The 26,010-nt window shown below is 39.5% G+C and overlaps 3 protein-coding genes across 6 annotated transcripts; 2 read left to right on the top strand and 1 right to left on the bottom strand.

Annotated features, from left to right (window-relative positions):
• Nucleotides 1-2,699: 2,699 nt before the first annotated feature.
• Nucleotides 2,700-11,499, top strand: cltb (clathrin, light chain B). Of its 4 annotated transcripts, none has more exons than XM_058409355.1 (6): nt 2,700-2,943; nt 4,723-4,766; nt 6,637-6,754; nt 7,172-7,283; nt 8,888-8,941; nt 9,441-11,499. In XM_058409355.1, exons 1-6 carry the CDS (start codon nt 2,760-2,762, stop codon nt 9,610-9,612), a joined length of 684 nt encoding a protein of 227 aa, XP_058265338.1. In that variant the 5' UTR covers nt 2,700-2,759; the 3' UTR covers nt 9,613-11,499. The 4 variants fall into 4 exon arrangements, with proteins under 4 accessions (XP_058265338.1, XP_058265348.1, XP_058265354.1 ...); XM_058409365.1 differs by having other exon boundaries at nt 2,704-2,943; nt 4,726-4,766; XM_058409371.1 differs by lacking the exon at nt 8,888-8,941 and having other exon boundaries at nt 2,709-2,943.
• Nucleotides 11,500-11,668: 169 nt separating this feature from the next.
• Nucleotides 11,669-14,660, bottom strand: higd2a (HIG1 hypoxia inducible domain family, member 2A). Its single transcript, XM_058409389.1, has 2 exons — nt 14,432-14,660; nt 11,669-12,598 (listed from the first exon to the last, which is right to left on the bottom strand). Exons 1-2 carry the CDS (start codon nt 14,616-14,618, stop codon nt 12,432-12,434), a joined length of 354 nt encoding a protein of 117 aa, XP_058265372.1. The 5' UTR covers nt 14,619-14,660; the 3' UTR covers nt 11,669-12,431.
• A 3,429-nt stretch (nt 14,661-18,089) lies between these two features.
• faf2 (Fas associated factor family member 2) lies at nt 18,090-25,945 on the top strand. Its single transcript, XM_058411509.1, has 11 exons — nt 18,090-18,213; nt 19,604-19,672; nt 20,908-21,042; nt 21,152-21,228; nt 22,480-22,618; nt 22,766-22,851; nt 22,940-23,031; nt 23,163-23,340; nt 23,424-23,595; nt 24,244-24,387; nt 25,245-25,945. The coding sequence occupies exons 1-11, from the start codon at nt 18,151-18,153 to the stop codon at nt 25,425-25,427; spliced, it is 1,338 nt and encodes a 445-aa protein (XP_058267492.1). The 5' UTR covers nt 18,090-18,150; the 3' UTR covers nt 25,428-25,945.
• The last annotated feature ends 65 nt before the right edge of the window (nt 25,946-26,010 follow it).

Here is a 26,010-nt window from a genome sequence, read left to right as displayed (position 1 = left end):
TCTGTATTTAGTATTTTTCTGCTATATTTTGTTATATTGTTATATTCTAGATTCAAGATTCAAGATTCAAGAAGCTTTTATTGTCATTTCAACCACATATAGCTGGCGCAGTACATAGTGAAATGAAACAACGTTTCTCCAGGACCTGGTGCTACATAAACATACAACTACTAGTACAATACAAAAACAACAAACAACACCACAGAGCTAGGACAGAAGTTTGTCTTAGCCACGTAAAGTGCACAGTGTGCAGCTAGGTGCAAACAGAGCATAGACAAGACAGTGCAAAAGACAATAAATACAAGAAAGACAACACAAAAGAACACAGGACACTTAGCGCTGAAAGGAAATAAAAGAACGTGTACTGGAATGTAAGTGAAATAAAATAGATAAAGTGAAATGATGTAGAAAAAAAAAAGTATTGTGCAAAAATATTGTGCAAAAATACACAGCAGCGGTTGAGGTAGTGCAAATAGAATAAACATAAATATAACTATAGCAGCGGATGACAGGTAGAGGTAGTGCAGTAAGTAATGAACAGTATAAATTATGTGTGTGTGTGTGCATCCACACAGTCAAGAGAGAGTGTGTGTATCTGTGTGTGTGAGAGACAGAGAGTTAGTATACAGTTCAGTCCTGAGTGAGAGTGTGTGTGTGTGAGAGAGTGTAGAACAGTTCAGTCCTGAGTGAGAGTGTGTGTGTGTGTGTGTGTGAGAGAGAGTGTAGAACAGTTCAGTCCTGAGTGAGAGTGTGTGTGAGAGTGTAGAACAGTTCAGTCCTGAGTGAGAGTGTGTGTGTGTGTGTGTGAGAGAGAGTGTAGAACAGTTCAGTCCTGAGTGAGAGTGTGTGTGAGAGTGTAGAACAGTTCAGTCCTGAGTGAGAGTGTGTGTGTGTGTGTGAGAGAGAGTGTAGAACAGTTCAGTCCTGAGTGAGAGTGTGTGTGAGAGTGTAGAACAGTTCAGTCCTGAATGAGAGTGTGTGTGTGTGTGTGTGTGTGTGTGTGTGTGTGTGTGAGAGTGTAGAACAGTTCAGTCCCGGGTGTTGAGGAGCCTGATGGCTTGAGGAAAGAAACTGTTACACAGTCTGGTTGTGAGGGCCCGAATGCTCCTGTACCTCTTTCCAGATGGCAGGAGGGTGAAGAGTGTGTGTGAGGGGTGTGTGGGGTGTGTAAGAGTGTGTGTGAGGGGTGTGTGGGGTCAGCCACAATGCTGATGGCTTTGCGGATGCAGCGTGCGGTGTAAATGTCTGTGATAGAGGGGAGAGAGACTCCGATGATCTTCTCAGCTGTCCTCACTATCCGCTGAAGGGTCTTGCGATCCGAGACGGTGCAGTTCCCAAACCAGGCAGTGATGCAGCTGCTCAGGACGCTCTCGATGGTCCCTCTGTAGAACACAGTCAGGATGGGGGAAGGGAGATGGGCTTTACTCAGCCTCCTCAGGAAGTAGAGGCGCTGCTGGGCTTTCTTGGTGATGGAGCTGGTGATCTACTATATTTTATATTTTTGTTATTTGATATATTTTTTGTTATATTTTTGTACTCTAATTTGGGTATTTTAGTATTTTTGTTATATTCCTTCCTATTTTATCTATTACCTGTGTTTGTGGATACTGCTGGAAACTGAATTTCCCTTTGGGATGAATAAAGTATCTATCTATCTATCTATCTATCTATCTATCTATCTATCTATCTATCTATCTATCTATCTATCTATCTATCTATCTATCTATCTATCTATCTATCTATCTATCTATCTATCTATCTATCTAATAATAATAATAATAATAATAAAAAGACTGTGAGTCAGGCCAAAACTAGGACGTCTGCCTTTACATACACATGAATGTAATATGGAGTTGTCCCGCCCTTTGCAGCTGTAACAGCTTCAACTCTTCTGGGAAGGCTTTCCACAAGGTTTAGGAGTGTGTTTATGGGAATTGTTGACCATTCATCTAGAAGTGCATTCGTGAGGTCAGGCACTGATGTTGGACGAGAAGGCCTGGCTCGCAGTCTCCACTCTAATTCATCACAAAGGTGTTCTATGGGTGTTGAGGTCAGGACTCTGTGAAGTTCCTCCACACCAAACTCACTCATCCATGTCTTTATGGACCTTGCTTTGGTCACTGGTGTGCAGTCATGTTGAAACAGGAAGCGGTCATCCCCAAACTGTTCCCACAAAGCATGAACTTGTCCAAAATGTCTTGGTATGAAGCTGAAGCGTTAAGAGTTCCTTTCACTGGAACTAAGGGGGTCAAGCCTAACACCTGAACACCTGAAAAACAACACCTGAATGATTTGGAGGGGTGTCCGAAAACTTTTGGCAATATAGTGTATGTGAACAAAATTCAATTCAGTTCCACAGCCGTCCACTAGATGGAGACATAACGCAATCAATAACATACACGCTTCTCGTCCACTTATTTTCACTAGGTAGGAAATGTCAGAGCAGGAATTCTGTACTCTATCTAGTGCACTTGTCTGAGTGATTTGGGACACGACATGTCAAGGTTTTTTCACCCCAATCTTCTTAAAATAAAAATGGTTTATTAAGGAAAAATCTGTGTGTGGTCGCGTGCTTGTTTTTTTCTATTTAGAACCGAAGCCGTGTGGAATTAGCCGGTTAGCTAGTTTTTCATGTAATGCACTAAAACACACGCGCGCGCGCACACACACACACACACACACACACACACACACACACACACACACAGAGCTGGAGTGTGTGAAGCGAGTGTGTCAGTGAGTCAGTCAGTTTGTGGAAAATGGCCGACGCGTTCGGACTGCAGGCGGAAGAGGACCCAGCGGCTGCGTTCCTCGCGCAGCAGCAGCACGAGATCGCCGGCATCGAGAACGACGAGGACAGCTTCGGCTTCGAGTTCGCGGCACGAGACCAGCCCGAGGCCGCCGAGTCCCAACCGTCACATTTCACTTCCAACTCATTCCAAGGTAACTGCTGAGCTAAAGCAGCCGGCTAGCTACCTTAGCTAAACAAACAACCCAAATAAAGCCATGTCTCCTTTCTTTTTTTTTTTCATAACAACTCAAAAGAACGCCACTAAAAAATAAGTAAAGTTCTTCATCAAATATGCAAGTTTTATCTGATGAACTCTGGTTGAATTTGACACTTCAAACTGGACTGGACAGCCTAGCTAGCTAAATAGCTAACGCTAAATAGCCTAGCATTCTATACTAGCTAGCTAGCTACCTCCCTCCACTCCTTTTACCGAAATGTAATGTTTCATTTCATTATATTAGTTAGCCAACTACTCATGACTACTGTAGATAAACATATATTTATTTAAGCTAATTAGTTTAGCTAACGAGCTAATTGTAAAGCGCTTTTCATTCCACTGAACATTTTAATGTGTATATTAGTTTAGCTAACTAAAATACTATGTGTACATTTTGTGTTTTTTATATATATATAAAATATATATATATATAAATATACTATATAATATATTATATATATATATATATATATATATATATATATATATATAATGTCATACAAGTTATTTTTGAGCAAGCTCAAAAGTTTGTACACCCCTTGACACCCTGTAGTGTTGGTACCTCAGAAGCCTTATTCGGATCAGATTAGTTTCTCAGAAGGTTTTATTACATTTACCTCCGAGTCCTGAGGTAGTTTCCGATTTACAGACACGCCTCCGGCTATAGGCTGTATTTTTCTGTGAACCTGGATATTGTGTCCGGTTTCGTAAATACAGTAGTGCCAGGATTTACTCGATTCTCATCCTTAAATATTAAATAGAAAAATTAAATCCAATTCACGGCGCTCTACACAACCTCACGTCGGTCCCTCTGTCGCACACGATGAAAAATGGCTAATGAAACCAAACTAAACAAAAAATCTTAGAAATACATCTATTTATTCATGTGTCATTATAGGGAACGTGTACAGTACTTTAAAGGGGCATTTCTGACGTGCGGCGAAAATTGACTTGCCTCGACAAGACTAAAAATATCAGACAATGCATAGTTTGATGGAAAAACATGAGGTAACTCGGCCTCTAATGTGGACGGAAAGGAGCATTTGAAACGGATCCCATCCGAATAGGGCTTTTTTAACTAAAACAGATTCTTCAGATTTATTTCATGGACTTTTTTTTTTTTTTTAACGGAGCCATAGAACTTTTTATTCCTGAGCTTTCCACTGATAGAAGACAGTCCGAGTTGCCTTTAAGGCTTGGACAGAAAATAAAATAACTTTAATACCCTGTTGTATTTAATTTCAGCCTTTCTTATTAAGGAATAAAGTCTTAACGACTAAAGCGGTCAACATCTCTTTTTCTGTGTGTGTGAAGACCTGAAACCAAACCGCTGACCTTTCACAAAGCCAAAGACGTCGAGACCAAACAGTAGACCAGACAATAGAAGTCGATATAATTTGTTTTTTTATCACAGACATACCATTCTGAATCTTTCACAGTTAATACGTTAACCTTTCCGTCTGTTGTTCTTGGTATTGTCATTTCGTTGGCGCGAGACTATGGAAAGATTTCTCAACTCCAGCTACTGTAACCATGCCCTTTCGAGCGTTTCTGACTAGCGGCCAAACAGGAATGTCGGGATTCCAGCGACGCTCCTGTATTGGTTTCCGAATCCTTAAAACAGAAGAGCCATTGCTCAAGAAAGGCAGTAGCGAGGCGAGGGTTGATCCTTAACTCTTTTTTTTTTTTTTTTTGTCTTTTTCTTTATTCCAAGCAGATGAGTTCGGAGGAGCAACTATGAATGGAGAACTGTTTCAGGTAAATCTAATACACTTCATTTTCCAGCAAAAATAAAAGACTGTCTATTTTTTTAAAAATGCGATTATACGAGCTATATGTCATTCTTTAAGTTATCACTCTCTGTGTGTTGTCACATTTCCTGTTTTCCAGCAAATTTCCACCCGATACTAACGTGCAGAATCGAACATTTTTCCATTGCTCGTTACAAGAGACGATTTCTTTCCCTGAGATGATTAAAATATTCGGTTCTATGCTAGTTTAAAATTGGATTTTCAGACTGTTGAATTCGGTAACCCAAGAACACAGATACCATCGAACCAATCATCACAAGTGACACCTATAACCTATAATTTCAAGGCTACTTTTTAGCTAAATATTGCTGTTAGCTAAAATCGGCAGCTCAGTAGACTCCAGTAGTCTTTAAAAACGTCGTATTCGTTATTTATCATGGAAAGAATGATCCCAAATGACACAACCTATAACTTCAACACTACTTTTTAGCTAAAAATTAGTTTTAGTTAAATGTTTTTCCTTCATCAACAATTATTTACCATTGAAAGAATTATAACAAATGACAAACTTTAAGACCAAGAATTATAACAAACGAATTATAACAAAGATCATAAATATTATAAATTATAACAAAGATTTATAACAAATGACAAGCTTTAAGACCACTTATATATTTTTTTTCTTCATTGACAGCCCAGTAGACTTCATTACTTTTCCGAAATGTCATATTAATTATTTCCATGTCCCTTTTTGCCGCCTAAAATGTACCAAGAAATGTGCCGTTTATAACATTTATAAATCCAGAATAGAAATTAATATACATACTTCCCCACAATAAAAGCTACCTGGCTTCATTTGTTGTTGAAATTTAGCACTTTTTCTATCCACTTCTATTGAAAATAGCTTTGTGTTCACTGCTTAGGCTGTAACCTACCTCATGTACTGAAGAACATTCTCAGGTTTCTAATAAACAGCCATTTAAAATCACTGACGGATGCGTTTTTGTCATATTTATGCGTAGTCCATACGTTTAGAACTGTTGGCTTTTTTGCTCTCAGCCATTACAAGTAACTTGCTGGGTTTCTTACTCGGTAGTTAGTCCGTCAGTGAAGGCAGCTTCTACAGTCTATATGTAATAAATTCTATTTTTGATCAGAAAAAAACTCGCAACAAGGCACTTCACTGAAGGGGAAAGGACGTGGGATATGGAAAGATGTGTATTTGTTTTCCTGGTTGAAGTTACGCTATATTGCCAAAAGTTTTGGGACGTCTGCCTTTACATGCAGATGAATGTAATATGGAGTTGTCCCGCCCTTTGCAGCTATAACAGCTTCAGCTCTTCTGGGAAGGCTTTCCACAAGGTTTAGGAGTGTGTTTATGGGAATTCTGACCATTCCACTAGAAACGCATTTGTGAGGTCAGGCACTGATGTTAGATGAGAAGACCTGGCTCACAGTCTCCGCTCTAATTCATCACAAAGGTGTTCTATGGGTGTTGAGGTCAGGACTCTGTGAAGTTCCTCCACACCAAACTCACTCATCCATGTCTTTATGGACCTTGCTTTGTGCACTGGTGTGCAGCCATGTTGGAACAGGAAGGGGTCATCCCCAAACTGTTCCCACAAAGTCCCATAAAGCTGAAGCATTAAGAGTTCCTTTCACTGGAACTAAGGGGCCGAGCCCAACCCCTGAAAAACAACACCTGAATTCAATGATTTGGAGGGGTGTCCCAAAACTTTTGGCAATTTAGTGTATTTTCTTGACCAGCCAATAGAGAACAAGTGGACATTCTTTGGTTAGTAAAAAGACATGTTTATTATTAAGTAGAGCAGTCTTGCTTTATTTATTCCTTTAACTTGCGATTTCAATCCCTTCAGGAGTCCAACGATGTAATGGACGGTTACGCGGCCATCTCCCAGGCCGACGTGCAGCGGCAGGAGCCTGAAAGTTTACGCAAGTGGAGAGAGGAACAGAAGACCCGGCTGGAAGAGTTAGGTACGGCCTAATAACACGGCTCAGTTTGTGCTTATTGTGGAGAGCGCAAAATAAATACAAATAAAGGAGATTTTACCTTGAAGAGCAGATATAGTGTGCGTATAATTGTCAAGGGTCATTTGAATAGTACTGAATTGAAAATGTGTCCAGATACAGCGACCACTCAGCAAACACAATGCAGCAGGAGCCAAAATGTCTTGTTTCCTGTTACGCATTATTGTTTTTAAGAAACAGTTGTACATTGTGGCTTTATGATCATTCGATACTGTACAGAAATTTAATCTCAGTTGTATTTTAATCGTCTGAAATCTGCAAAACTCTTCTATTTGTAGAAATCCCATATGAGCAATCAAAACATTTATTATAATGTCGATTTCTGTCTGTTTAACTTTTGTCTTGTTTTGTTTCGGTTTTCAGATACGGCATCCAAGGCAGCAGAAATTGAGTGGAAAGAGAAGGCGAAGAAAGAGCTGGAGGACTGGCACGCTCACCAGCGGGAGCAAATGGAGAAGAATAAAGTCAACAACAGGTATTTCACCACAGCATCACTTTGAAACCCAGCAGTGAAGCTGAAGGAATATGCTCTCTCTCTCTCTCTCTCTCTCTCTCTCTCTCTGTGTAGAATTGTTTGAGTTGTCTTTCTTTAGAAACAAACCTGCTTAAAGTGCTTTCCATTCAGCTGACAGCTGGTTCAGAGAGGTTACACTTCAACGCGGCGTTACGAGCTAGCCGTGAGGAACTGGGTCCTTTTCATGTCAGACACAATGATTGATAAACAAAAGCAACCAGTGGAACATGCTACGAGTGATGACAAGCCATGCTCCTGAATATGTTCCATGTGCCGGGTGTAACGGAAAAAAAAAACATTTGGGTCCATGATCTGCCGTAATGTTAAAACCTTTTACCTGCCTGGATATTGTACCAGAAAAACAGCTGACACTTCCAGGCTCAACAAGACCTATGAAGGTGTGCTGTCATATCTGGCACCAAGACCTTAGCACCAGATGCTGTGGATTGTCCAGAACGTTGAATCGGATAGAGAAGGACAGATTCGGACATGCTGTAGTAACAAGATACTCAACTTTATTCCTTTCACCTGTGGTTTTAATGTCATGGCTGATCTACGTAAATCCCTCCAAAAATCACCATGATCGAGAGCACTGATTTCATCAAGGAAGTGACCTCATTCTAGTGCTAAATAAACTGCGACTTCAACACTAATGAACATTAAGACAGATCTGATATCGAAAAACTTAAATTAAAGTTTGCTATTGAACTTTAATCCGACTAGCTACTGATATATTTAGGGGTTTTACATATACGTTCCCATTTACGCTATATTGCCAAAAGTTTTGGGACACCCCTCCAAATCATATAATCCAGGTGTTGTTTTTCAGGGGTTGGGCTCGGCCCCATAGTTCCAGTGAAAGGAACTCTTAATGCTTCAGCTTCATAACAAGACATTTTGGACAATTTCTTGCTCCCAAACTTTGTGGGAACAGTTTGGGGATGACCCCTTCCTGTTCCAACATGACTGTACACCAGTGCACAAAGCAAGGTCCATAAAGACATGGATGAGGGAGTTTGGTGTGGAGGAACTTCAGTGTCCTGACCTCAACCTGATAGAACACCTTTGGGATGAATTAGAGCGGAGACTGTGAGCCAGACCTTCTCGTCCAACATCAGTGCCTGACCTCACAAATGCGCTTCTACAGGAACGGTCAAAAATTCCCATAAACACACTCTTAAACCTTGTGGAAAGACTTCCTCAGAAGAGTTGAAGCTGTTATAGCTGTAAAGGGTGGGACGACTCCATATTACATTCATGTGCATGTAAAGGCAGGCGTCCCAAAACTTTTGGCAATGTAGTGTAAATACAGCAAACGATAATCAAGTAAGATTTGTCTGTTTTCTGAAACCATGCAATGTTTTGTTTCTTAATGACTTGAACACTATTTTGCCACCGATCTCTGTAAGCTGTCTTGCATTAATATTTCTCACGATTTAACCATTCTCCACCTTTCTTTGTGTGTACACTGGCTTGTGTAAACTTGACTCCCCCTCACCCTTGTGTGTGTGTGTTTCTGTTTGTCTCTCTCTCTCTCTTTCTTCCTTCACCTGCTTGCACATTAGGATCGCTGATAAGGCTTTCTACAAACAGCCCAACTCTGATGTGATAGGCTTTGTGTATGTCTCCAAGTCCACATTCTCAAATAAGAATAAAAATCGGCGGAATGACCTCATCACTCTGCTCCCTCCTCCTTAATCAAATACACACCCAGACACTCACCGGTAGTTTTTATGAAGGGAAATAAACTCTGGGTGGATACTTAGAGTTTCATAGGAAGGATTTATGAAATCCAGTTATTCAGCTTAACTCATTTACATGGAATTGAGGAAACCTTTGCTTAGAGTGACCGAGTGTGAGGTCTTCCTGCTGAATATATATATAAATATAAATATATATCGTGATGTTCTCTGTGGGTAAAGTGCATGTCTGCATCTACAGGGTTTATTATAGTCAATGAATGGAAAAATCTATGATTTGGGATTTTATTCCTTTTATTTTGTCCCTTGTTCGTACGTATATTCCTATTGGTGGTGATGATTTGCATGGCATGTGATCTGCTAAAAAATAAATAAGCGCCCTTGTTTCCCACCTTAACGATTTTATTGATGTGTTTAGAGCATCCGAGGACGCCTTCCTGAAGGAGTGCGACGACAACAGCCCCGGCACCGAGTGGGAAAAAGTGGCACGGCTCTGCGACTTCAACCCCAAGACGAGCCGCCAGACGAAGGACGTGTCCCGAATGCGCTCGGTCCTCATTTCCCTGAAACAGACGCCGCTGTCTCGCTAAGGCTTCGTCTCCTCACATCTCGCCTTCTCCATCTCCATCTCCGTGTCCTTCTCGCACTTTATTTTAGCACACTTGAGATGTTTGGGTTTTCTTTCTATCTGTCTGTCTTTTAAGGTATATGGTGATTTTTTTGTTTTGTTTTTTTTTTTCTTCCCCCTGTTACACGTGTGTCAGTTATTTGTTTCTTTAAGAAAATGAGAATTGTGTCTCTTGAGTAGGCTCGTTGAGGATGAAGTACAGGAGCATGAACCTCAATTAAATTAATTAAACACACAGCTCAAACTGATACACGAGACATGTTGCATGTCAGCATTTGGAAGGAAGCTAGCTAATTAAACAGCATTAGCAGTACCGTCTCTTCTGCCATCAGACGTTCAGTGTTTACACTGTTTTAAGGAACAGAAATAGAAATTCTCTGGATCCATGTTGATTCGCGATATATATTAAAATATATAAATAGTTTATTATCAGGCTTCTCTCAATGAGGCAACGCTTCCCAATTCGGTCCTCAGAGACACCCAGATGTTCCACATCTAAACACTTTTGAAAGACAAGCTCTGTCCTCTGCATAAATCCAGCTGTTTTATTCACTACTTTTAAGTCTGAAACTTATTGCAAATCCTCACTGCAGCAGGATATTCTCTCACTGTCATGAATACCCATAATGCACTGTGATATTTGGTTTGATTCACACACACACATTCACTGATGGAGAGAGAGCCAGCACGCTAAAACCGTAACATCCAATTTCAGCTTCAGTGATCAGGGCTTTTTCTTAAGTGAGTCGGTTCATTTGACTCAGGAGTCGACTCTTTTGACTCATTCAGTTTTTTCCCCCAAAACCTGAATAACATTTGCAAGATTTTCAATGTTGTTTATCTGAAATCCTCCACCTAGATTTAATAATTAATTCTAAGAATAAATTCTGCACAATACTACAAATGTGCATTTGAGAACAATTCATTTTAATTCACACTGACTCATCTTCAATTGTATGACTCGCTGACAAATGGCACATTACTGTAATAGACCTGAGGAGTGGATTCCTGTAGTTTCAACTGGTTTCCATACAGCAGTGTCCAGAGTGAAATCCTGCAGCAGTGGGCTTTGAGAATCGTATTAACACCTCAGAGAGGCGTCAGAAGATGAGCGACGACCGAAATGTGGACTGTCCGGGGGTCCGGTCACTAAAAAAAACCTAATTCGGGAAGCTGTGCTTTAATTGGTCTAAACAGTAGAATTTGACATATATGAATGAAACCTCATACATTATTTCTGTTCTTTAGAGAACGGCAGAAAAATGAGGGTACCTTCGTCGTTTTCCCTTCAGCGTATTCATACTGTTACTGATAGTATCGCTTAGTGCATGTTTTGCTTATTTTCCTTTGCTCAGTTTCATGAAGGTTGGCAATAATTCTCTATTTTCATTCTTTTCCATCAAACCTGTTGTGTCATAAGTTCAATCCCACCCCCCCCCTTTAAATATTTGCGGAAAACTAAAAGATATTTACTAGCTAAATTCAGGTAGGTTTAGTGGATAATTTATTCCATACAAGCCTCACATAGTGAGTGTAAAACGTTCGGATTTGAGCTGTAGCATCTCCTCCCAGTTCTGATAGAAATCAGTCCAGCATGCGTTACGAAAGTGTTAACGGATATATACATATAATATATATTCACCATCGGTTATGTTCACTTTCAAGTCTTTCAGCTTCGAGGCCTTTGTATCTAAGACCGAGTTAAACAAAACAAAAAAATATTACTTGCCTTTCAGCAGACCAGCTGTTTTGTGCTGCACCACAGATTGCGGTTTTTACTGGCTGCCAAAGACTATGTTCATGCCTGACTACGCTCTAAATAAAAAATATATCAGGACGGTTTTCCACACACGACTCTGTTCCGTTTTTTTTTTTATTTTGGATCATTAAAAAAATATTTCACATTATTTTGTTTAAGCAGGCTGTAGGATGTGGTAGAGGTTTACGTGAAATATAATAGAAGACATTCTGAAATCCTTTAAATAAATTAATTTAAAAACCACACAAAGACAGGATCCCAAGGTTGAGATTGTTTATTCCACTTGTATATTTTTTTAAACAGGCCTCATGGGGAAAAAAGAAATTTATTCCAAATGAGTAGCATATATATGCATATATATATATATATATATATATATATATATATATATATATATATATATATATATAAAACTATTAGCAACATCACGTACTTCACACTCTCAAGCGTCATGTCCCTGTGGTTTAAGCCTCCACCACTGAGAAGGGGATGGGTTATGTTTTTTTTCCACATAAACACAAAGACCTGTGTCGCAGAAATCCGAGTTAAACTACTTTTTACCCTTAGTGTGTTTGTAGGATTCGATCCAAACAAGGGCAAGGTCAAGTGTCTGAAAGAGCTTTTCTTCCAAATCTTAATGGTCGTACGATTTGATCCCTGCAATCATTTAGGTTTGGATTTTGGTGCTTGGTCAGAGTGAGAGGTCAGACTTCATTTGCATAGCATTCTCAAATCGTGAGCGCTTTGACGCTAGCTAGCGTGAAGTGAACGAGTCAGATTTCATCAAATATAATTCCTGGCCTGTCGTGTCCCCCATATTCCTCGTTCTATTACAAGAACAGTGTATAAAATGGAGGAAATAATAACATTACTATCTCCAGTGAGATTCCACATAAAAAGGCTTCGACCAAAGATAACCAAAAAAAAAAACATTTTATTTATTTATTTTTAATAAATCAGTCTGTAGCTCACATGGGCTGTGAGGAAAGGCTGTGTCCAGATTTGGACTCTGAACCCTCGCTTCACGGTCTGGATTTTAGTGCTGCTGTGGCGACGCCCACTATAATGGCCACGACGGTAAATCCTTGGGCGAAGATCCGAGTGCGCATGAGAAGCTGGGATTGGCGAGTCTTCCCCTGTTTGAAGGCTCTGAGGCCGTAGATCAACGCTCCTGCAGTGCCCAGGCAACCTGAAGAACGGGAAAACAATTCATTTTTAAAAAATTTGAGAAGATACACAACCATACTGATCCAAAATCTCTAAGTAAATGCATTTAAAACACAAATGCGGTCATTGGAGGCGAGCTCATACAGTCTGAGATTCCTTTCACATCTGGTTATTTGCTGGGGATGTAACATATTGAGCTGGTTTGGATATTTTTATCAATATTATTATTATTAACTACAGAAAAAGACACCAAAAAAAGTTTAACTTTGGTCTCAGAAACATTTTCATTCTCTAAACGCCTAAATAACTTTTTCCACCATAATAATCAAGGTTTTTTCCCCTCATAAAGCCCACATTTGCCTTGTGTCAGGCTACAACTGTCTTTTAGATAGATAGATAGATAGACAGACAGACAGACAGACAGATAGATAAGATAATTTTGGGTACATTCATATTGCCCCAGTTAAATACATTTCAGCTGTAAAGTTGCACATAGGGGGCTGAATACCTGTGCAAGCCACATTATAAGCCCCTATCATTAGGATCCCAGACAGTCTATTTTAGGGTCTGATAGCATCCTTTATTTAAACAGCCATTTCCTGTGTTTGTTTGTTTCTGCATGGGAAAGAGAACGAAACATTTAGGGACAAACTGTTCCCTCAAAGTGTTCAGGATCCACAGCGCCGCTTGATTCTGATCTAAGCGCATGTCATAAGATGTAATAAATCAGTCCAACATTTATGGAAGGAGCTCTCAATATCAACAATTTAACGTTGTCTGACACGGGAAAGTTTTCTAACGTGACAAGCTGTTTTTTTTTTTTGTCTTAACTTCAACAGAGAAAAAGGGAGAAACAAGAATGAAGGAACAAGTGTTTATAGCTGATATTAAATTTGTGATAATTATCTTTTTTTTTTTTAACTCCCTGCCAAGCTGGGACTATTTGCAAGGCATGGCTGCTTGGTAAGGTGTGGACACTTGCCCATTTCAGGAGAGACCACTTGGTGCTACCTTAAGCACAATAATAATCTTTAGTTTAAATAAAAATGTTTTTTTTTTAAAAAGTGGCATTCTTTAAAATAATTAATTAATTAATATTAAAAAACAATGATAAAAATTGTCATTCGTTAAAATAAATAAATAAATTTATTAATAAATGTAATAAAAATGATTTAAAAAAGTGGCATTCTTTAAAATAAATTAATTAATTTATTAATAAATGTAAAAAAAATAAACTGATAAAAAAGTGGCATTCTTTTAAATATATAAATAAATAAATGTAAAAAAAACTGATATAAAAAGTGGCATTCTTTTAAATAAATAAATAAATAAATGTTAAAAAAACTGATTAAAAAAAGGCTGCATCATTTTTTTTAAATAACTAAATTAAAAATAAATAAATAAAATGTTTTTGTTGGTAAAGTGTTGTGTAAAAGGAGTGTAAAAGGATGTGCTGTTATGGAACAAGTTGATTATTTTCCTGACAGCACGCCCCCTTGCTGTTGTATGTTTTAATCCTTACATAAGTTAGTGTTCATGTCTTGCATAGATTGCCTTTTGTCTTTGTTTTAATTCCATTATTTCATACAGATTTTGATTGATTAAAAATAATTAAGCTCAATAAACCACATGTAATGAGCTTTCAATTAAAGATGATGTTTGTTGTCCTGCTTTTAGAAGCTCAGAGGTCAGTGGAACAGAGGCTTATGAAGGACATAAAGCTTCAAAGCAACTTCTTAACAAGAACAAGTTAAGTTAAAACTTAAACAATTATTATTATTATTATTATTATTATTAAAAGAAGGTCAAGCCGCTGATAAAATCTAAACTAGCTGCTTCCTTGCCTGTAACTCACCGATAGGAACAAACGGGTTTTCTTTGGTTTTCCGTATGAACTTGTCTTTAAAACCCTCTTCTCTGGGCCTGGGCAGAGGAGTGAAGCCGTCAATGACCGGTGGGTTGGACAGATCGAAAGCAGCGGCTACTGGCGGCGCTGTTTTAGCCGCTGCGGTTTGTTCTACCGGACTGGACGCAACCGCCATGATGGACCATCTGCAACAGCACGGAATACAGCGCACCTACCTGGCGGTATTGCGCATGTGTGAGATTCGCGCATGCGCAGCGTGTATTCTGCGTAATAAACAAATAAATAAATGGATCTAGAAGCAAATTTCCGCCCTTTGGACATCATGTGTTCTGTCTGTTATGGGATAATGTCATAAGTTCAAGATATTTATTCACAATTATAAAATACCGAGTCATGCTGTCGAGATATTGTGTCGTGATTATGAGATAGAGGGTTATAATTGTGTGATTTCCAGTCATTATGACATCATCACACATTACATGTTATTGTGTTACGTCAGAATCCTACCAAAAAGATGACTTGTTATTTCATAATTATGACGTGGACCCTCAAAAGTACAAGACACTATCTTAAAAATTATGACTTTTCTTAGAATTTTGCTTTAGTGCTGAGTGATTGTTGTTGTTGTTGTTGTTACAGATAGCTCCTGGAAATTATGTTGAATTATTCAATTCAATTCAATTCAATTTTATTTGTATAGCGCTTTCAACCCTTTCAACCACATCTCACCCTCACTCACCCTCAGCACTGGAGCCCCCCAGGGTTGTGTTCTGGGCCCCCTGCTGTACTCACTGTACAACTATGACTGTGTGGCCACTTCCAGCTCCAGCAACATCGTTAAGTTTGCGGACGATACTGTGGTGGTGGGCCTGAACGACGAGACGACCTACCTAGAGGATATTAAAAACCTGGAGACAAGGTCAACAATCTCCTCCTGAACGTCAGCAAGACTAAGGAGCTGATAGCGGACAGCACAAAGCAGGAGAGGAATTACCAGCCCCTGACTATCAACGGGACCCCAGTGGAGAGAGTGGACAGTTTCCGGTATCTAGGTGTTGACATGGTCCTGTCATGTTAACACCCTGGTGAAGAAGGCCCGGCAGCGTCTCTATCATCTTAGATGCCTAAAGGACTTTAAACTGCCCTCAAAGGAGCTAAAGACATTCTACACCTGCACCATTGAGAGCCAAGCTCACAGGCAAGCTCTCCAGAGGGTGGTGCGATCAGCCGAGCATACCATCCTCACTGAACTTCCTGACCTGGACACTATATACAGCAAGCGGTGCTGGACCAAGGACAGGAAGATCATGAAGGACCTCAGCCATCCCAACAATGGACTCTTCTCTCTGTTGCGGTCAGGGAAACGTTTCTGTTCCTTGAAGGCAAACACAGAGAGAATGAGAAGGAGCTTCTTCCCGCAGGCCATTCAGGCCCTCAACCAGAACACCTAGAACCTGGGCTTTCTGGACTTACCCCCACACGACATGATATTCTACCTCAGCTGATTGTCGCACACGCAAAAATTGCACTACATTGCATACTCTGCACTATTCTGCACACATGACAACCACACTCACTGTACATCTTTCTGTACATCTTTGTGTGCACACTGCACCGTCACTTTACTCCCTGATATTCCTGTTCAATACATTTATATTTGCCTTATATATATGTATATATATATATATATATATATATATATATATATATATATATATATGTATATATATATATATATATATATATATATATATATATATATATCTTACATATGCACACTGTATTGTACATACTGTATTTATTTATTGTCATAAATAAAATAAATTTGTCCATTTACATCTACATATATGTATATATTGTATCTTTCTATATATTATAGTTTACACATATATATTATTTATTTATGTTATTTTACTTTTTATATATACTATATATTATACTACATTATATTTTATATTTACATTTTTTATTTATTTATTTTTTTTTATTATTTTATTTTTTATTATATTTACTGTTATTTACTGTTTATATTTATATTTATATACATATATATCTATATATATATGCACATATATTTGCATATGCATATCTGATAACTATTGGTTTTGTCTATTTGTCTAAAACTATTTTGTCTTTAATTTCTACATTTAATTTTCCCTATTTTTCCCTATATCCCTTTATTTTTCATGTCCACACACTTTAATTTTTACTCTTTTCTTTCTTCAAATGTAGGACAGTCGTAAAAAGCATTTCACTACATGTCGTACTGTGTATGATTTTGTATTTGATGAATAAAATTTGAATTTTAACAATAAGCATTGATTCAAAGCAGATTTACATAAGAAACAACATAAGAAAACAACAAACATATAAACATATAAACAGTCAAACAGTCCTAGATGTTATCCCAAGTGAGCAAGCCTGATGTGACTGAGGCGACTGTGGCAAGGAAAATCCCCTTTAGATGGTATGAGGAAGAAACCTTGAGAGGAACCAGACTCAAAAGGGAACCCATCCTCATTTGGCTGACAGCGGAGAGTGTGATTATATTGTGCATTTGTGTGTAGTCAGTTGTGTGATGCCGATACAGCATGTGTAGGATGTTATGTGAATTAATAAGGAGGTTGTTGTGAATTATCCAAATGTGTAGAAATGTTCTTCGGCCATTTCAGTGATTCTTGGGCATTATAAGTAAAGAATAAAACATGACTTGCTGTTATATATTGCCATTTTATTTTTATTTATTTCTAATAACAACACATCTCAGTGTGTTTTATTCCTTTCATACCACAGCAATTTTTCATCATTTTTAAATTTTATTATTATTTAAATGACGATCTTTTTGTCCATGTAACACATCAGCTCCTGTTATAGTGCTATTGTTATAATAAACATTTATGACCTCACAACAATCTCTTTTGTTCTCTCTCTCGAAGCTAAAGACAAAATATATAAGTGTTAATTGTTTTATCATTTTTTAAAATTTATTTATTTATTATTTTGTTAACATGACATAGGATCCAAGAAAAAAAAAGAAAACAGGGGTAGAGGTAGAGACAAAAACTCCACAGCATTCTGTGACAATAAACAAAACAAAACAAACAAACAAATAAAAAATAAACTAAACAAAAAATAAGTAAGTAAGTAAATAAATAAATAAAGACAGACAGACAGACAGATAGATAGATAGATAGATAGATAGATAGATAGATAGATAGATAGATAGATAGATAGATAGATAGATAGATAGATAGATAGATAGATAGATAGATACTTTATTGAGCCCATGAGGCAATTTTTTTAAAATAAATAAATAAACAAATAAATAAATAAATAAATAAATATAGATAGATAGATAGATAGATAGATAGATAGATAGATAGATAGATAGATAGATAGATAGATAGATAGATAGATAGATACTTTACTGAGCCCATGATTTTTTTTAAATAAATAAATCATTACATTGGGAGTATGTATTCTTTCTTTTTCTTTTCTCTTACAGGAAAATTATTTTCATCATATTTGGAACACAGCCTCGAGTCTCCCGTTACGTCATATGGAACACAGCCTCGTGGCGCCTCCGGAGCAGTAGGCGGCGACCGCGAGGAGGGGCGAGCGCCACGACGTGACGCGTGACGTGTCCCAGGACGCCGTCTCGGCTTAAACGTCATCACGTTGTGTTGGAAGGGGATTGGCGAGGTAAGATGGCGGCGCCAGAGGAGCAGGAATTATCTCAGGCTCAAACTGAGAAACTCCTCCAGTTTCAGGTAGGCGTCGGGCTTTTTCGCTTTAGTTCCGTAACACAATTGTTTTCGTGAGTGTTTATTTCAGACCGGGGTTCGGTTGATGGTACAAAAACGTTGGGTTTGTTTTTTTTTTGTTAAAAAATGAATCTTGCTAAATATGTTAGCTAGCCAGTCTCCGTCAGCGTAGCTAGGTTACCTCACCTCGGCGCTTGAGTTCATTCTGCTTAGTTTCGTTTTAGGATTTGTACGAAACCTAATCCGGAATATAAATATATAAATATATATATAAAAAGCTGAGGAAACGAAGCACCACCATGTATAATGTTTCACCAAAACAAATCTCATTAACAGCTGTCAATTAGGACCAACTTTGTTAGCTAGCTGTGCTAGTTGGCTCGAGCAGTTAGTTCCTCAGCATGCGACTGTTTGTCATTCTGTTAGCTCGCGCTTTGTTTGTTTCTTTTTTTAAAAAAAAAATATATATATATATATGATTATTGAAAATATCCAATATTATGATTAAAATGGAATAGTTTTGCCTTTCCGGGGATGACAGGATGACCTAGGATGACAGGCGGATCACATTCAACGAGTCATTTGCATGTAAATGTGATGCACTGGAGGGCTGTGACTCTGACAGCTCAGAACTCATGACCTTCTGGCACTGGATTAGTAAACAATATTATTCATTCATGAGAAAAGTATACATGATATTGCTGTATGTTTATGGGTCTATCTGTCTATCAAAATTCTCTGAAAGTAAATACATTATATACAGGCAAATGTTTGCGGACACCGGTCATCACACCCACATGTGGTTCTTTTCGAACTCTTCCCACACACAAATTATCTTCGAATCTTCAGAAATAAAGGTTCGAGCCCTAATCTGTTCCAGCGTGACGACACACAAAGCCCTAAAGTTGGAGCAAAAGAATGCATTCTGATTTGACCCCGCTGAGATGAACTGGAACCGCACTCCTGACCTCTCGCTAATGCTGTTGTAGCTGAATGATCCCAAATCCCCACAGCCACGCTCTTAACATCTTGTGAAAGCCTTCCCAGAGGAGAAGAGTGGAGATCTGGAGTGTTGTGTTCAACAAACGTGTGGATGTGACGGTCAGGCGTCCACAAACTTTTGCCCGTATAGTATATATTAATACAAAAACATCAAAAGTGAAGAGGTTGTATTAAGTACGCAAACTGAGCGGGATAGTGGTGCTCAGGGTGGTGTCAGAGCTCAGGTTTCTGTGTGTGTGTGTGTATGCTTACTCATATCTCATGTGGGTTTGTTTCACTTCTTCTTGGTCTTTATTTTATCTGATTACTATAAGGCAATCCCCTCTTCATAGCATGTCTCTTTGCCTGCCGGATGAAGTCAATTCACCGCTCGCTTTTGTTTTTGACCCATCAGGACCTGACGGGACTGGAGTCAATGGACCAATGCAGGCGCACATTAGAACAGCACAACTGGAACATCGAGGTGAGGATGGATGAAACTTCAGAACAAATAATAAAAGCTGGATGCCGAATTTCTGTTTGACTTGAATTAACACAAAAAAACCTTAATGTTCATGAAAAGAAACCTCACCGATAATCCTATAAATCCTATGAACAATCAGGAACCACCTAAAATCAGAACTGACTGACTTTTTACATTGTCACAGGCTTTTATGTTTGTTTGCTTGTTTCCAGTGAAATTGCGTTGTGACATTTTTTTTTCTTCCTATCGTCGTCATACACTGATCAGGCATAAGATTATGACCACCTGTCTCATATTGTGTTGGTCCCCCTTTTTGCTGCCAAAATAGCCCTGACCTGTCGAGGCACGGACTCCAACTAGATCCCTGAAGGTGTGCTGTGGTATCTGGCACCAAGATGTTAGCATCAGATCCTTTATGATCCTCTAACTTACAAGACATAAGAATACTTTTGATAGATACTGACCACTGCAGACCGGGAACACCCCACAAGAGCTGCAGTTTTGGAGATGCTCTGATCCAGTGGTCTAGCCATCACAATTCGGCCCTTGTTAAACTCACCCGAATCATTACCCTTGCTCACTTTTCCTGCTTCTAACACATCAACTTTGAGGACAAACTGTTCACTTGCTGCCTAATGAGATCATCAGAGATGAGAGCATCAGTCTTATTCACTTTACCTGTCAGTGGTCATAATGTTATGCCTGATCGGTGTATTGCTCAGCCCTACTGGAATGCCTGAAAGGGTCGCAATGAAAGCTTTTATATCCCAGGCCTGCTTCTTTCAAAGAAAGAGTTTCAGTTTCTTTTCCTGAGAACGAAACAATGATTACACACACATCATTCCAATCCTTGTGTAAGCTGTTACTATGAAAAAATACCTTGTTGCCTTTGATTTGCAGCCGATGTTTAACAGTGTCAATAACTCACCTGCGTAGTATCTAACTAGTGCAGCGTCGGTGTTTTAAGACTGGGATAGCTCAGCGGCGAGCGGAAACACGACTCGAATTTCACACGCAGTTGTCTCACTGTGCCAGATGTTGTAATGCACCCAGAGGGCCATGTGTTTTTGAATGAGTCAGCAATAACCAGAGTGCAAACCATGTAAAAAGGCAAAATATTCAGCACCATTACTCATCTCTCGCCAAAAACATGCCTGTTAGATACTCCATGCTGACTGGATGTTCTTTCGTTCTTTCTTTCTTTCGTTCTGTCTCTTTCTTTCTTTCTTCCCCAGGCTGCAGTACAAGACAGACTAAATGAGCAGGAAGGAGTTCCCAGCGTGTTTAACCCTCCCCCCGCCAGACCCTTACAGGTCAACACAGGAGACCACAGAGTTTATAGTTATATTGTCTCAAGGCCTCAGCCTAGAGTGAGTGCTGATGTTCCTTCCTGCTTATAACATCATGCTAAAAATCATGCAAAATGCTTTAAAATATTAAAATAGTTTCTTTCTCTCTCTTTCTCTCTTTTTTTTATAGGGTTTATTAGGTTGGAGTTACTATTTGATAATGCTCCCATTCAGGTTTACATATTACACACTTATGGACATATTCAGGTAATAACACATTAATAAACTGATAATAAAAATGTAATTGTGTGTCTTCACAGATGATGATATTGAAATGATATCATTTAAAAAAAAAAAGTCACAAGTTAGAGTCTGTGTTGTGTGCAGCACACTCAAGTCCTCACATGCTGTTGTGCCAACAGTTTAGGAAAGGCTCAGATGTGGTCAGGAGTCCACAAATATCTAGCCACAGTGTATAGGTTCACAAGTTCCTATCCATGACCCAGGAGTCAGAATCAAGAGTCAGAATCTGGTCATGTGCTCAAGGGAGAGAGTTTCCTCACTTACTAGCCAATCTTGGGCGTCTACACCATATTGCCAAATGTTTTGGGACACCCCTCCAAATCATTGAATTCAGGGGTTTGGCTTGGCCCCTTAGTTCCAGTGAAAGGAACTCTTAATGCTTCAGCTTCCACAAAGTTCAACTTTGTGGGATCTGTAAGCAAGGTCCATAAAGACATGGATGAGCGAGTTTGGTGTGGAGGAACTTCCCAGAAGAGTTTAAGCTGTTATAGCTGCAAAGGGCGGGCCAACTCCACGTTATATTCATGTGCATGTAAAGGCAGACAGTTTTGGTCTGGCTCGCAGTCTCCACTCTAATTCATCCCAAAGGTGTTCTATGGGGTTGAGGTCAGGAGTCTGTGCAGGCCAGTCAAGTTCCTTCACACCAAACTCCCTCATCCATGTCTTTATGGACCTTGCTTTGTGCACTGGTGTGCAGTCATGTTGGAACAGGAAGGGGTCATCCCCAAACTGTTCCCACAAAGTTGGGAGCAAGAAATTGTCCAAAATGTCTTGTTATGAAGCTGAAGCATTAAGAGTTCCTTTCACTGGAACTAAGGGGCCGAGCCCAGCACCTGAATTCAGTGATTTGGGGGGGTGTCCAAAAACCTTTGGCGACATGGTGTATGAGCCCATATATGCGGAAGAGGGCAGATAGCACTTTCCTCTGAGTGTGTTGCACTTCTCAGTTTATGAGAATGTAGGCTCTTATAAAGTTCAAAAATATTTATTTAAAAAAATGAATTCTGGTTTTGTGAAAGTACCGGACTGTGAGAAATCTCCTACAATTAAAATAGACGTAACATAATGAGTTTAGAAATTTGGCCATGGATTTGCAGCCACATTCATGAGGAATAACTGCATGTATGTTCACACTAGTAGTATTGTGTTCTGCAGTGCATTGTGTAGGTGACGGTCATTAGGAGTTCCTTCATGCTGTCTTATCTCTGTATTCAGGTTTGCCCTGCGATTTATTAGGCCAGATCCACGGGGTCGCGTCACGGATCCTGTCGGAGACGTCGTGTCCTTTATTCATAGTTTTGAAGAGAAATACGGACGGTCGCATCCTGTTTTCTACCAGGGAACATATAGTCAGGTACGCTGACCGGATCGCAGATTATTCCGCCTTTGCGGTGTAATGATTTTGAAAAAGAAAAAGCACGATAATATAAACACCGGTGCTACTGTCAGAGCTGCTGCTCTGCTTTTTGACTTATTTATAGCTTTTTCCTCCTTCTTCCAGGCTCTGAACGATGCCAAAAGGGAACTCCGCTACCTGTTAGTTTACCTTCATGGTGATGACCATCAGGACACTGATGAATTCTGCAGGTTTGAACTCTGTTAATTTATGTATTTATCCATATCCTTGATTCATGCACTCGATGTGAATGCATGTATTTTTTTTCCTCTTGCTTAGAAACACATTATGTACTGAAGAGGTACTGACTTTCATTAACACACGGATGCTGTTCTGGGCGTGTTCCACTAGCAGGCCTGAAGGATACAGAGGTAACTGTCACACAGGAGATTTCCCGTTCTTCACTCAGCACATTTAAATATAAATTTCTTATACATAGGTGATTGATTTAAAAACTCTTTGACGAATCTTTTAACCATGGTGTGCTGGTGACTGTCTTCAGTGTCTCAGGCTTTGCGGGAGAACACTTATCCCTTCCTGGCCATGATCATGCTGAAGGATCGCAAGATGACTGTGGTGGGGAGACTGGAAGGACTGATCCAGCCTGAGGATTTCATCAACCAGCTCAACTTCATCATGGAGGCTAATCAGACTTACCTGACCTCTGAAAGGCTCGAAAGGTAACAGGTTTATGCGTATACTTTTTTTTAAGATGAAAGCTTAAAAGCAGGATGATCCTGACATTTGATCCCGTGTTCCTCAGGGAAGAGCGGAACCAGACGCAGGTGCTGCGGCAGCAGCAGGATGAGGCGTACCTGGCCTCTCTGCGAGCCGATCAGGAGAAGGAACGCAAAAAAAAGGAGGAGCAGGAGCAAAGACGGCAGGAGGAAGAAGCGGCACGTCAGACCCGCCTAGCCGAGGAGAGGAGGCAGAGGGTGATGAACAAAATGCTCTTCTCATTTCTAAAAACGTGCCTCCTTGTTTCCTTTCTAAGAAAAAGAACATGAGTAGATTTAAGAACAAACGTTCCAGAAAAAAGGTCCTCCCTCACACTGATGTGTAACTTGACTTGTGTAACACTGATGGATCTTTTGGCTGCTCCCTACATGTGTGAGGGGTTGCCACAGCGGACACTATTAAGCTTAAATGAGCTTTAACCAATCAGTTCTACATAACTCGGAAGTCTTAGTCACAGACGTCTACATCTTTTAAAGCAGATTCGGATTCTGATTAACTGTAAAGTTGTTGTTTTTTTCCCCCCAGTAGAATTATATAATCCAACACCCTTATAGTCAAGGCTGGAATGACTGAGGGGAGAATTTGTAATTAGGGCTGTTCTGAGAAACAGTTCCAGTTTCAGCTGGCATTGTTTCCTATAAATAGTGCTCTGGGTCTGAGTTGATGGTGTACACAATATCTACCAAAGCACACTTAACAGTTGATCAGAGCAGATCTACTGGACATGCAGTTTCACAACAAGTTTATTACTTCCTTATAGTGTTGAGTCACTAGTCATGATTAATGGATCTGGATCTGTTCGGTGATATTAAAGTGTGTGTGTGTCTTTCTGTCCGTGTTCACAGACTCTCGCCGAAGAAAAAGAGCGCAAGTCCGAGTGTCTTCCCCCCGAGCCCCCACAGGACGACCCAGACAGCCTGGAAATCATTTTCAAGCTACCCAATGACACCCGCGTAAAGCGACGCTTCCTCTTTTCCCAATCTCTGGCGGTAATTCCATACACTCATCTTAACTCAAGCTTATGTTACAGGGATAAAGCGGCACAATTAAATTTTTCTTATATATATATATATATATATATATATATATATATATATATATATATATATATATATATATATATATATATTTATATATATATATTAATTAATTAATTAATTACACACGCATATATACACACTGATCAGGCACAACATTCTGAGCAGTGAGAGGTAAAGTGAATAACATTGATTATCTCCTCATCATGGCACCTATTAATGGGTGGGATATATAAGGCAGCAAGTGAACATTTTGACAAAGGTCCAAATTGTGATGGATAGACGACTGGACCAGAGCATCTCCAAAACTGCAGCTCTTGTGGGGTGTTCCTGGTCTGCAGTGGTCAGTCAAAAGTATCCTTTAAGTCCTGTTAGTATCCTTTAAATCCTGTAAGTTGCAATGTAAGGCCCATGGAGGCTCCACCTCACAATTTACAGGACTTAAAGGATCTGCTGCTAACATCTTTGTGCCGGATACCACAGCACACCTTTAGGGATCTAATGGAGTCCATGTGTCAATGGGTCAGGGCTGTTTTGGCAGCAAAAGGGGGACCCACACAATATTAGGCAGGTGGTCATAATGTTATGCCTGATTGGTGTATGTACATATTGGACCTGGGAATGCAGTGGGACAAGTGCAATCAGAATTTTAGATAAAAATAAAAGTGAATTAAACCATGTCTGGTCAAGGTTTGTGTCGGTCATTCTGTAAATTTTCAGATGTACGTTTTTGTGTTAGTGAGAGGATATGGAACGTGCAACATATTCAAGTGTCCCTTTTTTTTTTCTTTCCCCCACATTTCTTTCAGGTAATCCACGACTTCCTGTTCTCCTTAAAAGAGACGCCAGAGAAATTCCAGATTGTGACGAACTTCCCACGCCGCGTGCTGCCGTGTTTGCCTACGGAGGAGCAGCCAAACCCCCCGACGCTAAAGGAGACCGGCCTGAACCGCTCCGAGGTGCTCTTCGTGCAGGACCTCACAGACGATTGACATTCAAGCCAAAAAAAAAAAAAACCCCCGCTTCCTCACTCACGACTGCACTCGGCCCTTTTCTGTTCGGTTCTGTGAAACGGCCACCGCGTGCAAGGGATCGCCGAAACTCCCTTTGATTAAATTAAGGATCCACCCTATCCTCCTCACAGGTAATGTTTTATGTAAGTGGAAGGTGAACAGCCTTGTAAATACGACCTAGATATTTAAAGACAAGTTTGAATATAGCCCAAAAGTTGTTGTTTTTTTTTTTTGTTTGTTTGTTTTTTAAAGCAAATCAAAAATTGACCAGCTAACATACAATGACTATACGAAGGTTAATGAAAGTTTGTGACTCATAACATTTAAATTCACCTGAAAAGGGCGGAGCCACAGCTTTTCTCTGTGGCAGTGTACGTTATAGTAGTAAAGTCTGCCCATAGTGTGCCTGCGGTCATTCGCCTCCCGTCTTTCATCTGAACGGGCTGCTCATGTAAAGATGTAATTTTCCTATTCTAAATTAAACATTTTAAAACCGTTGTTGTTGTTTGCCTCTGATGACATTCTGGCGCTGCTACCCTTTAAGCCATGTCCGTTTTCATAT

This window comes from Hemibagrus wyckioides, linkage group LG02, assembly GCF_019097595.1.
Source record: "Hemibagrus wyckioides isolate EC202008001 linkage group LG02, SWU_Hwy_1.0, whole genome shotgun sequence".
NCBI lineage: Eukaryota > Metazoa > Chordata > Actinopteri > Siluriformes > Bagridae > Hemibagrus > Hemibagrus wyckioides.
Note: the sequence above shows the minus strand (reverse complement) of the source record. Positions and strands in the feature narration are given on the sequence as shown.

What these genes read in the sequence shown, in the direction of transcription:
- higd2a (XM_058409389.1), bottom strand. Translation starts at nt 14,618, where the DNA reads ATGGCGGTTGCGTCCAGTCCGGTAGAACAAACCGCAGCGGCTAAAACA. An exon ending in AAACCCGTTTGTTCCTATCG is followed by an intron (nt 12,599 to 14,431) that starts GTGAGTTACAGG and finishes CCCGTTCTTCAG; the next exon opens with GTTGCCTGGGCACTGCAGGA.
- faf2 (XM_058411509.1), top strand. Translation starts at nt 18,151, where the DNA reads ATGGCGGCGCCAGAGGAGCAGGAATTATCTCAGGCTCAAACTGAGAAA. An exon ending in TCTCAAGGCCTCAGCCTAGA is followed by an intron (nt 21,043 to 21,151) that starts GTGAGTGCTGAT and finishes TTTTTTTTATAG; the next exon opens with GGTTTATTAGGTTGGAGTTA. An exon ending in CCGAGGAGAGGAGGCAGAGG is followed by an intron (nt 23,596 to 24,243) that starts GTGATGAACAAA and finishes CCGTGTTCACAG; the next exon opens with ACTCTCGCCGAAGAAAAAGA.
- cltb (XM_058409355.1), top strand. Translation starts at nt 2,760, where the DNA reads ATGGCCGACGCGTTCGGACTGCAGGCGGAAGAGGACCCAGCGGCTGCG. An exon ending in GACCCGGCTGGAAGAGTTAG is followed by an intron (nt 6,755 to 7,171) that starts GTACGGCCTAAT and finishes TTCGGTTTTCAG; the next exon opens with ATACGGCATCCAAGGCAGCA. An exon ending in AAGAATAAAGTCAACAACAG is followed by an intron (nt 7,284 to 8,887) that starts GTATTTCACCAC and finishes CTTGCACATTAG; the next exon opens with GATCGCTGATAAGGCTTTCT.